Genomic DNA, 14,766 nt, shown 5'->3' on the forward strand with positions numbered 1-14,766 from the left:
GCAAAATGCCCCCCAAAACTGTGAAAAATCACAGGGGGAGGTCTGTGGGGTTTTTTTTAATGAGCACAAAATGGCTCCTCCTGTCTCTTCCTGGGCTCTGAGAGACAAAATGGCGGCCAGAAGTGACCTCTGCGGTCACTTCTGGCCCTCGAGGAACCAAGGATACATGGGTTCTAACCCCTTCGTATCTGCGGATACTGAAAAAGGGTGTCTATGTGACACCCTGAAAATAAGCGGTTCCACAAATAACAAGGTTCTCCTGTACTATTATTTATATACAATCTTTTCAACAACAGAAAAGTATTAGCACCCATTCAAATCTTGGCCCAAGTGTTGAAAGTACAAAAAGATGCCATTCCAGCAAGCAGCCAACCCCAATTCCGTTACGTTGATGCACATAGGCTCCAATTGCCTACAGAGAGGTGCAAGTTCTCACTGCCTTCCGTGTCAGTGAAGACCTCTTTCTCGAACACAAAAGTGAATGGGGCAGCAGGAACACATGAGTTGCTCAGGGCCCTTTGGATCAGAATGCATATCACTTCTAAACAGAACTATATCTTGCTTAGATGGCTCTTTAAGGACATTAAACAAATTCATGAAGGATAGGTCTATTAGGCAGGGTGGCTATAAAGAACCTCCATATTCAGAGGCAGCATGCCTCTAAATAGTAGTTGCTGAGAAGCAACAGCAGGGGAGGCCTATAGTCTTTAACATTCCTGGGGGCATCTGCCTGCCCATTTGGGGAAAGAGGATGCTGGAGAAGACGGAGAAGACTGTTCTGACACTGGAGAAGACAGACCTTTGAACTGATGCATTAGGGCTCTTCTTATGTTTATTCATCCTACAGGGGAAGATGCATTGCTTTACCTGAATTCTCTGCAGAGGAGAGGATAAATAAGGCGCTTATATGAGTCTTCTACCGAATAACGCAGCATCTCCATTAATTCTGGCTGTGCATAGGCTTTTGGTCGCCACCTGTAAACCAAAGATTTTTAGATTCAGATCATTTGCAAATCCTAACCAGACAAGACACAAGCCATTACTTTGTGAAAAAGAAATGGACAGGACCATTTACAGGGTCCATTAAAAGACACCTTCTTTAGCACCTTGATTGCAAACCAGCTTCTGCTCAGAACATGTATACCCATAAGGCGGCATAATAAACACCTTTAAAAGACTAGTATTGCCAATCAAATAAGTGACCAAAGCTTGAACCACTACTATTAAGCAAATGCTCTGCTTCGGTACCACTTCGGAGCTTCCAAAGGGTTCCCTTTGGCGGATGCATGAGCAGGAGTTACTTCCGCATTTGGCAAACAACAAGGGGGCAGGGGCGGCAGGGAGGACCACTGCCTCCCCGAAGATTCTGCTTAAAACTGGAGCGCCAGAGCGGGAAAAGCAGCACGAGGGGTAAGTACAACCCCGCCACCCACCCACCCCGCCCTTGAAGCAACACACACACCCCGGCATCGGACCGCGCCTCTGCAGTCCATGCACATCCCTATTCAGCTTTTCTTTCCCAGGATTTGAATTAACAATTTTTAAAAGTCTATACTGACAGGATAGGGCTATAACTTCAGTCTTTGCTTTCCATGCTGAAGATCCTAGGTTCTATCCTCGGCATCTCCAGGTAGAACTGAGAAACTCTCCTGTCTGAAACCTGGAGTCAGGACCGATCTACATCAGGACCAATCTGTCTACACAGATTGAAACCAATCTGTCACAGATTGAAACCCAGGCAGTGTAGACAGTACTGAGCTAGAAAGACCAACGGCCTGACTCATTATAAGGCCGTTTCCTATGTTGTGGAATGGGGTAGAGAGTAATGTGCAGATGCTAAATGGAAGAGCATCTGCTTTGCATGCAGAAAGTCTCAGGTTCAATCCCGGCATCTCTGGCAACTCCAGGTAAGGTCGGGAAAGACTCCTGCCTGAAATCCTAGAGCAGTGGTTCCCAGCCAGGGTTCCTCCAGATGTTGCTGAACTACAACTCCCATCAACCCCAGCTACAATTTATTGTGGCTGAGGATGCTTGGAGTTGTAGTTCAGCAACAATTGGAGGAACCCTGGTTGGGAACCACTGTCCTAGAGAGCTGCTGCCAATCAGTACTGAGCTAGGTGGACCAATGGTCTGACTTGGTATAAAGCAGTTGCTTATGTTCCTATTGTCACCTTAAGTGGCACAGCAGGGAAATGCTTGACTAACAAGCAGAAGGTTGCTGGATCGAATCCCTGCTGGTACTGTATCGGGCAGCAGCAGTATAGGAAGATGCTGAAAGGCATCATCTCATATTGAACAGGAAGAGGCAATGGTAAACCCCTCCTGTATTCTACCAGAGACAATCACAGGGCTCTGTGGGCGCCAGCAGTCAAGACCGACTTTACCTTTATTTTCCAATTTCCTAAAAAAACCATCAGCCAGCTAACAAAAAAAAGAACACACACACACAAATTCAATTTATTTATTTTTAGCGCATTTGTACACCGCCCTATACAAAGTAGTCCCTGAGCAGTTCACAATTTTAAAAAACCATTAAAACATTAACATGATTTAAAGAATTGAAAATACAATAAAAACTTCTAAAAACCAAAGCTTTAGAACTATAAACTAAAAGCTTGACTAAACAGGTATGTTTTCAGGTCCTTCTTAAAAACATTCAGAGAAGGGAAGAATCTATTTTCATTAGGAAGCACGTTCCAGAGTCCTGGGGCAACTCTAGAAGTTTGGGGTGGTATAGAAATACATAAAATAAAATAAAATAAAATAAAATAAAATAAAATAAAATAAATAATAGAAAAGGCCCGGTTTTGAGTCACCACCAACCGAGCTGGTGGCAATCTTAACAGGTGGTGTGGTTGATGAAGAAGAAGACATTCTCTTAAATATCTCAGACCCAAGCCGTTTAGGGCATGCAACTAACATACTGCCCATATAGTGATTCATACAAGATGAGAGTTTATCATCTTGTTCCTGGTAAGAAGAATGCAGCAGCCAAGTCTTGGACACCAGTAAGTTATTTCTCATGTAGTATGTTCATTGAAACATGATCAAAGTACATAGAAAGCTTATTCAAGTAAGGGCTTTCCCCATGGCCCACATTCTTTATAAATCAGACCCACGGCACCCAGACAGCAGCACCAACTGAACTAGAATTATTTCAAAATAAACTTCTTTCCTTAATCTTAAGTGTTGAAAGAATTTGCCAAAATTCCCATGAAGCTTCCAGACACATCTGACTAATAAAATTATTGTTCCAGCGCTGGAAATAAGAACAGAATTCTCGCTTTTCCCAAGCTGCAGACTGATCTCAACCATATTTACTCAGAAGAAAGTCAACAAGCCTTTACTCCCAAGTAAGCATACATAGGATATTGTGAGCCACGCTGAACAGAAGTATATTGGAGGGGTGGGGGCTACACATATATTAAATAAAAAAATAAAAATAGGATTCTGGTCCTACATCAGAAAAATATGCAACACAGTGGACCAAACTACACGGTGGACCTTTCTTAATATACAGTGTCATATGGAGGTACATTTCAGTATATAATGGCTAACATCCAGATTAAATTATTAAACTGGATTAATAATTATTAAATAGTCCTTTGGAGCAACTTCTGAATACCTTAGTCTGGATGTCAGCCAATGTCTATAAAGGGGGGGGAAGAGATTTATTTAAAATATCTCCATACATGCGATTATGCTCCTCTACAGACCTTTCATTTACACACCACCTGCAGAATTCATTCTTCACTCCATCAGGAACGTTGACCTTCACTGTCAGAATTTTCAGATTTTCTCCTCGATTAATGGCTAGAATCTAAAAGCAAATATAAATGGGAGAAACATAACACACAAAATAGCCAGAAGATTTTAAAAAAAAAACCACACACACACACAGACACCTCCAAAATCATACAGCTTCTATTGCTTGAAAACTGTACAGGACTAGATTAGCCAATAGTTCAGCTCAATGCAAGTCATCTTCATATATTCACTTTTACAAGATTGACATGGCTGCATCAATGCCAGGATTTCACAGAAGCAAAGAAAGCAGCAGTGAGCACAAACTTCAGCTTCTTGAGAATCTCGAATTTCATTTTTTAAAAGCTTTCAAGTTTCTAGTCCTTAAGACTAAGAAAACATGTTTGAAAGTGTCTAAGCAACTGGGCTATGACTCAGCAGTAGAGCATCTGCTTTGCAGAAGTAGAGCATCTGCTTGCAGAAGGTCTCAGGTTCAATGTCGGGTATCTCCAGGTAGGGCTGGGAAAGCCTCCTGACTGAAACCTGGAGAACCACCCCCATTCAGAGTAGTTGATACTGAGCAACATGGACCAATGATCTGACTCTGTATATGATAGCTCTCTATGTACTGAAATCTTACGAGATCAGAGAGGTAACTGAACAAGATATCCAGAATCCTTCCCCCATCCTATGCCTAGCAAATTCACAATTATGTAAAAGAAGAAGAAAAAAAGAAGCCAAAACTTGCCAAAAAAAAAAAAAACAACCCACCAAATTATGTAAAATTAGAAAAAGTATGCACATGTACAGGCTATCAGAGCCAGTTCTTCTTGGACCAGAACTTGAATGTCCTGGATACAGGATTTATTTATAAGCAAAAGTCCACAGAACCCCAAATATTGGTTTCTTTTTATGCAGAACATCCATTTAACTGTGTGATCTTACATCATCACATGGGGGAAAAATAGAGAGGCCTCTGATGCACTCCACAGGAACAAAAACAGTTTAACTTGTCAGTTTAGAGTAACATTTCCTGACACATTCATAACAAATTAAGAGGATGAACTAGCAAATTTACCCATTACTGGCTTCACACAGCTACAATTGAAACGTGAAAATCAAATGTAACCACCCCACCAGGATACTACAGAAGATGCAGCGATCAGTGTTCCTTATTTGAACTGAAAAGGAAGCCCAACTCAAACCCTGCAATGAGTGAGATAATGTATGACAACAGAGCTAATCGTTTTAATTTGTTAAAGTACAACCTGTGAGAGGGTTCCCTCACCCCCCGCCTACCCCCAGGAAAGTTCATGAAGAGATGAAAACATTTGGGTTTCAGCCTTTAAAATGAAGTAGGCATTACTGACATTTCCAACAACAGACAGGGTCTGCATGCAATGGTGGAGATGGCCATTCCAAAGAAAGAGAAGGGCTGTCCCTCTGAATTCAACAAAGTGGTGTGTGAATGCCACACGCAGTGCAAAGTTGGGCTGATGAAGACAAGGAGTGGACCAGGTCTGTGACATTTTCAACAGATATTTGACCATTTGATCCACCAGTGAACACAAGAAGCTGCTATATGAGCCTCATTCAGATGTTATAAAATCGCCCCACTGTAGCCATGCACAGCGGCCACAGGAATTATTTTAGACATCTGCAGCAGCATGCCCGCACTGCATGGCGCAGAATGTTAGTCACAGAGTCAGACCATTTGTCTAGCAACCACTTTAATGTGCATGCCAAAAGCATGGAGACTACCTTTCAACGTCCAGTCTAAGAACATAAGAGCTGCCCTGGTGAGTCAGACTAATGGTCCATTCAAACCCAGCATTATCTTTCCCACAGTGGCCAAGCAGATTCCTGTAGGACAGCCACAAGCAGGACATGATGGTAATAGCCTCCTCCAGCAACTGGTATACTGCCTCTGAACATGGAGGTTCCAAAAATCCAGTGACAGATTTTTCCTTCATAGATGTATCTAATCCTGGAGTCCTCCAACTTGTGTCCCCAGATACTACTGGACTACAGCTTCCACCATAAGGGTCTGATTATTGTGGCTAGGGATTATGGGAGTTGTAGTTCAATAACATCAGGGGACACAAGTTTGAGAATCCCCAATCTAATCCCATTCTAAATTCATCTAAGCTAGTGGTCATCACCACATGGATTTCAGCAAAATTTAATAAATGAATTACCCTGAAAAAAAGTTCTTGATCAGAGACCTTACAATTAACATCTGATGGACTTCTTGGTGGGTTTGACCACGTCAGTTCTGCTTCCACCACCACCCTGACCCAGAAATTAACTGCTAAGGCCTGCTGAAGATGTAATATTGCCTGATGGTCTAATAACAGTGTCTAATAATCAGAAACACCCCTCAGCCTTGAGCACTCCCCTCCCCTCCTTCCAGAGTTTGCAAACTGTAGTTTGAGCCTGGCCATGGATGGAAGAATTCCAAATATGGTGGGGAAAACGTTTACACTAACTCCAAAGCTGAAAGACAGCAGAATTTCCTCAAGAGGAAAGAAGCATAGGAGCCCACATTCACCTTGCTGCAGTTAGGTAATTGGCACCATTACATAAGAAGCTGTCTCATACTACATCAGGTCATTGATTCATCTAGTTTAGTATTATCTCTACACTAACTGGCAGCAGATCTGCAGGTTTTCAGACAGGGGACTTTCCCAGCCTGCCTGAAAATGCCCGGGACTGAACCTGGAACTCTGCTAACTAAGCAAAGAGGCACCTTTTAAAGCACTGATTCTCTTATATTAAGCAGGGGGAGAGAAATTGGCCCTATCCAACCCCAGCACAGCATCCCTCCAGAAGCTGTTGCTGGTGTCTGCCTTATGTTACTTTTTTGTGAGCCCTCTTGGGACAGGTATCTTATTTTTCTATGTAAACTGCTTCGAGAACCTTTGTTGAAAAACAGTATATAAATATGTGTCCATGCAAATTCTACATACAACTCAGGTTTTCTATCACTCCTTCCTCTCCAACTGCTCTGGGCCTACGTGCAGTACTTGTTATAGGTTCTTCTTCTGACACATAGAAGTCAAACATTTGAATGAATGAATATGCGCAAAATAAGGAGTAAGCATTTTGAACTGCCAGGACAGAGGAAACAGATGATGGCTATGAATGTTGCTGCCTGTATGTTCCTGAAAGTTAACAAAACCATGTATTTCTGAACATTAGATCTGCAGAAACCATTACAAAGCTGTTAAAAGTTGACATTCCTGTGTTGCCGCACATGTTGATGTATGCTACAGGCCTTCAGCACTGTCACAAGCAAGCTTCCAGTGTCAATCATGAACTTTAATTTAATCACTAGCTAACTCAGACATGTCACATATGTTAAACACAATGGCCTAAAAATGACTCGGGGACATAGCACCAATTTATATTCCTCAGCATTCCTGTGCTCGTTGACATACCAGGCCTGACATATCATTGAACAACAAAGCGAATAATAGAAATTACATGTGAAATATTATAGCATCAGGTACCTTGACTGCCAAAGCAAATGTTTTCATGCAGGAATTGGGGGGGGGGGCACATATTTATTAACAAAGCAAACAGGCTCCCATGTTTGTTCCAGTTTGACAGGGGAGATGAAAGCTTAAAATGTCAATTGTGAGTGAAATCAAAATTACATTGTAGGCCAACAACTTCATCAGATACAGCAACAGCATCACTTCTCACTACACACACGGGCCCCATTTTCAAGGCCTCCTCCACAAAAGATGTAAATACACAGTAGGCGAAGACCAGCTTCTGAATCACCATCACCTCTTTTTATTAATATATGCATCTAATCCTGCTACAAATGGTAAAATTATTAACATAATCAAATTTAGCTTGGTAGACATGTAGAATTCTCCATGAAAACGTGGGTGGGTGAGAAAACAAGCATCCCTTTGTAAGAGAAACCATGTTATTCTCCTGCAGCTTTTTCAGACAGTGACTTTACCGCAACTTTACTTTGGGATGGTGGGTGTGCATTCACATATCAGCCAGTTTTAGCCCAAAGTCCGTGCAACATTTCAGAGAGCACTTCACACACGATTCAGGGTTTTCCCTCCGTATCGGAACCTAACCCGATTTATGTCTGTGGGGGAGAAATCCTCTTTTTGCATTGGAATAATCCAGGGTCACAGCGAGACTCCCAGGGACAAAATCTGTGGAGGCCCTCCCCATTGCATGCCCTAAGCCATGCCCCGTGTCTGATGTCAGACGCAAAGGGCAGGGCAACCAACATCTACCCGCCGCCACTCCTACTTCCTCCTCGGTGCCCCCGAAGCCGCTGCTGCTGCCCCGCTCCTGCTTCTTATCTTGGCCTCCCCCTCCAGGATGTGGGGGGTGAGCTGAGTGGGGAAGGCCACTTCCCGTGGTGGCGGCAGGCCTCTCCAGCCAGCCTGCCTCTCCAGCCGGCCTGCACAGTTCGAATATGGACGTCACATGACCATGACATCATGGGCATGCGCCATCCATAGTCGAACTGTGCAAATGCGCAATTCGGCCAGAGAGGCAGTTCAGCCAGAGAGGCCTGCCACCACCGCTGCCACAGGGGTTGGCCTACCCTGCTCGGCTCACACACACACACACACACACACACACACCCGGGAGGCCAAGATAAGAAGCAGCGGCGGCGGGACAGTGGTAACAGCGGGCCAGGGCAACGGCAGTGGGACATGGCAGGGCGGCAGGGGGGTGGCCTGCTTCAGGGCCCCCGACCAGTGTTCCTTCTAACAGGGATCCCCAGATGTTGTTCACTACAACTCCCAGCATCCCCAGCTGCAATGGCCTTTGGCTGGGGATTCTGGGAGTTGTAGTCAACAACATCTGGGGATCCCTGTTAGAGGGGAAACTGCCCCTGACTCTCTGGGCCCAGGGACAATTGTCCCTGTTTGTCATATGAACAGAGACACTTTGCTGCACTTTGGTTCAGCACTGAGTTACTTTAATGTGTCCTTTTTTTCTTTCTTTTTCATTTTGAACTGTACTTTGCACATTAGCCCGTGTTGCAATTCTGGCTTCAAGTGGTAGTCAGGGCTCACATGGAAGGAGCTCTCTTGCTCAGGAAAAGCAGCAGCACCAGCTGTGGAAGTGCTGGACCTGGAACCCACCCCCATCCCCTTCCACCTGAATCTCCTCTTGCCCTGTGGGCTCCCATTTACAATCAGGACAGATCGTCTGCTTTTTAAGCTACGCGATGGAAAAATAGGATAACCCTATATACTGTTTCTGAAAGAGCCGAGTGTCTGCAGGAAGGAGGTGGTATTGGCAGACTTGGGGTGCACTGCAAATTTGTTGGAGTTCAAAAAGTGGGGGGGCGCCTATGGTGCCCCCTCCAAAAACACCCAAACCCAAACTGCCCCCATGTTAGTCAAAGAGATGGAAAGTTCATGGCAGAGTGTGGTTAATAGACAAGTAGGTAAGCAGAGCTAATGAGACTCTGTGGTGACTGTAGAGGGGAAAGAGGGCTTGAAGAAAAAGAGTGGGAAATTTGTCAGCTTTAAGAATACCTCCTCAAGACAGTCACAATTCCTGCTTCTGAAGGGGGACAGTGTGTAAAAAGCTCTTTGGTTTTCTCACCAGCCATTTCACAACTTTGTGTTTCTAACAGGAAAGGTGAGAAGGAGATGGGCCTGAGCAGCAGTCCTACCCCATGCCCTGCCCCACCCCCCGCTGACAAAAAAAAAACACCCAACCCAGAAAATATAAAAAGATAATATCTGCATATGAAGTAAGACCCAAGTTAAAATAGGGACTCCCATCTTTGTAGCTAACTTATGTTCTTCCACCTGGCTCTGCCAGAAATCCAAATAATACATGCACACCAGGAATATACTGCAACACTTTGTTGGAGATTCTAAAATAAACTTGTATTTTAAACAGACAACATAAGGCAAGCAAAGAAGGGAGGACTGGAGGAAGGCATGGGCCAGAGAAAAGATGGGATGGGGAAGGTATGAGATGAACTCTGAAAAGGGATGACAAGTGAGGAGAGAGAATGGACAAAGAAAAGGGGGAGCAAAATAACCAGGCACTGCAGAAGAAAAGAAAGCTGAAGATCACACATGGATTTGAAATATCCAGCCACATTTCTGGCTGCTGGCCAGCAGTCTTCACAGTGGGGTAGGTGGGGTGGAGGCTCGTTTCAAACCAGAGCACTTCTCCAAATAAGCATGCAGCACAGGAAATCCATTTTAAAAGGCTCCGGAGGATTCAGGCTGAAGGTGAAATCCAAGGTTAGGAGGAAAATCCTCAAATGGCTTTTTCCATTTAGAAGCCGACTACAAGGCAAATGAAAAACACAGACTGGGATCTACATTCCAGTTACTCTAGCCCAGAGCACTTGTAACATTTCCTAATCACGGTTAAGTGATCGGGAGACCCCCACAGGTTCACACACTCCTATGCAAAATCACCCCACTTGCCCGTTCAGTATTACCACTGTGCGCTTTTAGGTCTGCACTTAGGTTAATAAGAACATGGTTACTGTGAAGCCAGTGTTCAAACCATGGTTTGAAGCATATCTGCAAACCCTAGTTAAAGGTTAACCAAGGTTAGCATTGACTTTGGTGAAAACAATGCTACACCATGGTCAACTCTGAAAGGAGAAGAAGGGGGGTTATGCAGCAGAGGGAGCCACAAGCTGCTCCTTAGTTATTTTTATTTAGTGCCATCTATTTGTACAGCTCTTTACACAGAATGAAAAAGACATGACCCTAGATCAAGAGGCTCACAATCTAAAAACGGACATAAGGAAGAAAACAGAGAAAGGGGAGGGAAGTGGAGGTGGGGATAAACTGTTGAAGCGTGTGCAATTAGTTAATTTACATGTGTTTCAGCTTTGTTACAGTACATTACAAAGACTTAGCAACAGTACATGTGGATTGGATCTAGGGGTCTTAATGGATCACAAGTTGAACATGAGCCAGCAGTGTCATGCACCTGTTGGGTTCCCTCTTCAGCCCTGTTAATCTGGGGAGCAAGCAACATCCAGCAATGAAAGCCAGGAGTACTACCGGGAGCCAGGTGGGGAGAGGAGGCAGCTAGAGGGCAGCACGATAGAGGGCAGACAGCTGGAAGAAGGGCCAGCGGCCACATAGTGGCCAACCAAAGTGTTGTGAGAGCACAAGTTCTCGTCCTCTTGCAGGGAGGTATTTATTTATTTATTTATTTTATATATTTATTCGATTTCTACACCGCCCGTCCAAAAATGGCTCAGGGCTGTTTACACAGAGAAATAATAAAGAAAGAAAGATGGACCCCTGTCCCCAAAGGGCTCACAATCTAAAAAGAGACACAAGAAAGACACCAGCAACAGTCACTGGAGATACTGTGCTGGAGGTGGATAGGGCCAGTTACTCTCCCCCTGCTAAATAAAGAGAATCACCACGTTGAAAGGTGCCTCTTTGCCAAGTAAGTAGGGGTGATGAGAAGGGAACGGAGGCTGCGGAGGATGCTGGAATCCGTGGATTCTCCCAAGGCAACCCAGAGCGAAGCAGGGAGCAGTAAAGGAAGTCACAGGATGGGGAGACTAGGAGTGGGGGAGAGTGAGAAAAAGCTCCCCACTCCCCTACATACCTCATTCCCAGCTGAGGCTTTGGCAGGGGAAAAGTGAGGGTGAAGAAACCTTAAGGGAAAAGCCAACCATCTCAGGGCTGGGACTCACACACCTGCTAAAAAAGCTAATGCAATCTTAGGTTGCATTAACAGAAGCATAGCGGCCAGATCACAAGTAGTAATACACCCTATTCACAGAAGAACATAACAGCCATCCATGTTACATTCAATGCCCAAACAATGCATGAAACACATTTTGCAAAATTATTATAGTTCTTATTATAATTATTAATTTTTTATTATTATAATGCATAAAATGGTAAATTAGAACAAATAGCCAAGCCATTTGTTCCGACAGAATGATTTCCAAACACTCAGAACATTCCAAGTGTCATTATGGAATCCAAAATGGCACTCTTTTGGTCTCTGTGCACACGTGGCGACCATTTGCGTGGTGGTGCTGACCATGCAAATGGCCACCACGCATGTGCAGAGGCCAGAAGAGCACCATTTTGGATTCCATAATGGAACATTGCAAATGTTCAGAAAGCATTCCATAGGAACCACTGGCTTGCTACCAAAAGACCAGCTCTCCTCCTTGCGGCAGTGGTTTCCTGCACAGAGTAAGGGGTTTGGACTACAAGAGCTTCAAGATCCCTTCCAACTCTGAAATGTTGGGAGCTGAGCCTAAAGCTTCACAGAAAAGACGGGTTTTCGGGGGTGGGGGTGGATTTGGGATTTAAAGTAAAAAGAGTGGCATGGCAGAGGTGTTCCATGAACCAATTCCAGGTGTAAGGGGCAGCAAGAGAGAAAGGGCAGAGACTTTTGAAAGAGGAGGGTGCCTTTGAATGGCTGAGAGTGGTGAAGCTGGAGCAGCAGAGAAAGAAGCTGGAACCAGGTCATGGAGGATTTTGAAGGCAAGGACAGGAAGCTTGTGCAGAATCTGGGAGCCAGAGGGATCAAGGGTGAGTGCAGCGATATCAAGAGTTATAAGAGGTGCATCAAAGTGCTGGAGAAAGCTGAGAGGCGTAAGGTGAGACAATGAGACTCTACACACGATCAGTGTGTAGAGCTTGCAGGGCTTGTGCGAGGAGAGAGGGCTTGACCCGCTCTCCCCGCAAATGAGAAAATGTTGAGCCCTGGGCAGCTAGATCGACTGCCCACACAACTACCGGCTCCATGACAGTAGGGATCGGGGGCCACCCAGCCCCCGGAAGTCCCAGGATGCCTCGCGCAAGCGTGCAGGGCATCCTGGGGAGACCCCAGAGTCTAGGAGGCTTGATGGAGGCTTGATGGAGAAACGCAATCAGTAAAACACAGTTAGCTGAGCGCTCACTCCACTAACCTCGTTTTAGGGAAGGGGTTCGTAGGTGGGCTAGCCGCCATTGAACTGCCAGGCTCGCCTGCGAGCCCGGTGATTCTCACAATGGGGGGAAACCAGGCTGGGCTCCCTTAGCCCGTTTTTTCTCCATCGTAAGAATCGCTTCAGTGGAAGACCAGGGAGGAGAAGGTTACAATAGTCAAAAGTGAGAGATGACCAAGATGTAAATCAGAATTCTTACCTAGGAGAAAGAAAGGTAGGATCCTATTTTTGCAAATTTGTTTGTCAAGGGAGAAGCAAAGTGGTTTGGCAATAAACTGGATGCAGCCAAGACATGGGGAAGTATGATATCTGCACTAGGCCTCTGTGACATTTAGCCCTGGAATAGTCCTGGAATTTAGTGGGACTAGTTCGGAGTAGAGTGCTTGCAGACTAAATAACAAACCAAATTTAAAACTAACTTCTAAACAAAATATTACGATCTTCCATCCATTTTTTAATAAAATACAAACTGTCTGCTTCCACCTTGGCATCAGGAACATTTACAACATAACTGAAGTTTGCAGTTTTAGAAAGAGAGAGAGCGAACTACCAGCCTTCCAGGTCACCTTGAACGACAATTACCTAACCTTTTCTCAATGCTTCAGACCAATTTCAACAGACAGGTTTAATGCTGAGCGGCTCAGAGCATTCTTCGATCATGTGGATGTTCTTTGAGCCATTCAGCACTGCAGCGATTGACACAGCAGACATGACATTGGACAAGAAGTCGGAGGTTAGATTTAGAAAACTACAGAATAAAATTGAGCAAACTGCGGCTCAAAGCACAGCTCAAAGTGACGGGGAGGGACTTGGGGCTGTGGGGAGAAGCAGCAAGCATTCCCAACTCTTTTCTCCTTGGGAGGAAACTATTAAATATTTCATTTGTCACCAGTCACTGTCCTAGAGTAACAAAGAATGTGCTCTCATATCAGTTGAGAAAAGGTTTTTTCACATATTTCACTGCAAACATTTGTCAGATTCATGAATCATGGCCATGGGGTCAATTCTGCTGCCCTTGGATGACCGCATAAGGAGAGCGTGGTGCAGATGGGCAACACAACCCTAGTATGTTATGTCACCCGTGCAGCAGAAGCATCCCATTATGGCCAGGTAATTCACTCTCATCCAAGGCAGTCAACTTGAACACAAGAATAGCCTTGATGGATCAGGCCCATCTAGCCCAGCATCTGTTTCTCAGTGGCCCACCAAATGAGTCTAAGAAGCCCACAAAAAGGAGATGAAGGCATGCCCCCTCGCCTGCTGTTGCTCTCCTGCAACTGGTATTCAGAGGCATCCTGCACCCAAACCTGGAGATAGCTTCCAGTCATCAAGACTAGCAGCCATTGATAAGCCTGTCTTCCATGAAGCAGAGGCCTACTGAAACATAGTTCGAGACCTACCCCATTGCTTCCCAAGTCACAAGTTTTTCCCCCCATACAAGTTTATTTATTTAACATATTTTTATACTGCCCAAAACGTACGTCTCTGGGCGGTTTTACAACAAGATAAAAACAACATTAAATCATTAGTTAAAAACAAAACCGAGAAATTTAAAATACAACAATTTAAATTTTTTAAAACAATATTCTAAAACAACATTAAAAACACAAAACAGTATCAGTTAGAAGTCTGGGTCTTTAAAGACTTTTAAAAAATTGTCAGTTCCACCCAAAAGGAGGAAAAGTACCACTAAGTCCAGGAGGATGCTAGCATGGATAACAGGTACTGTCAAGGAAGCCATAAAAGGAAAGAAGACTTCCTTCAGAAATTGGAAGGCCTGTCCAAATGAAGAGAACAGAAAGGAACACAAACTCTGGCAAAAGAAATGCGAAGTGACAATAAGGGAGGCAAAAAGAGAGTTTGAGGAACATTTAGCTAAAAGTATCAAGGGGAGTAACAAAAACTCCTTTAAATACATCAGATGCAGGAAACCTGCCAGGGAGGCGGTTGGACCATTAGAAAATGAGGGAGTGAAAGGGATTATTAAGGCAGATATGGAGGTTGCAGAGCAGCTAAATTAGTTCTTTGCATCCGTCTTCACGGCAGAGGATACTGAGCATATATCTGTTCCTGAACCAGGC

The 14,766-nt window shown here is 44.5% G+C and overlaps 1 protein-coding gene across 2 annotated transcripts in view; it reads right to left on the reverse strand.

The window, feature by feature from the left end:
• Positions 1-14,766, reverse strand: part of SRBD1 (S1 RNA binding domain 1) — a 252,775-nt gene that overhangs the window by 197,124 nt on the left and 40,885 nt on the right. For both annotated transcript variants that reach the window (XM_053312100.1, XM_053312108.1), the window contains exons 10-11: positions 3,717-3,820; positions 868-975 (exon numbers count right to left, since the gene is read on the reverse strand). In XM_053312100.1, coding sequence (XP_053168075.1) covers positions 868-975; positions 3,717-3,820 — 212 coding nt within the window. The remainder of the gene's footprint in view (positions 1-867; positions 976-3,716; positions 3,821-14,766) is intronic.

This window comes from Hemicordylus capensis, chromosome 1 (genome assembly GCF_027244095.1).
Source record: "Hemicordylus capensis ecotype Gifberg chromosome 1, rHemCap1.1.pri, whole genome shotgun sequence".
NCBI classification, from domain to species: Eukaryota; Metazoa; Chordata; class Lepidosauria; order Squamata; family Cordylidae; genus Hemicordylus; species Hemicordylus capensis.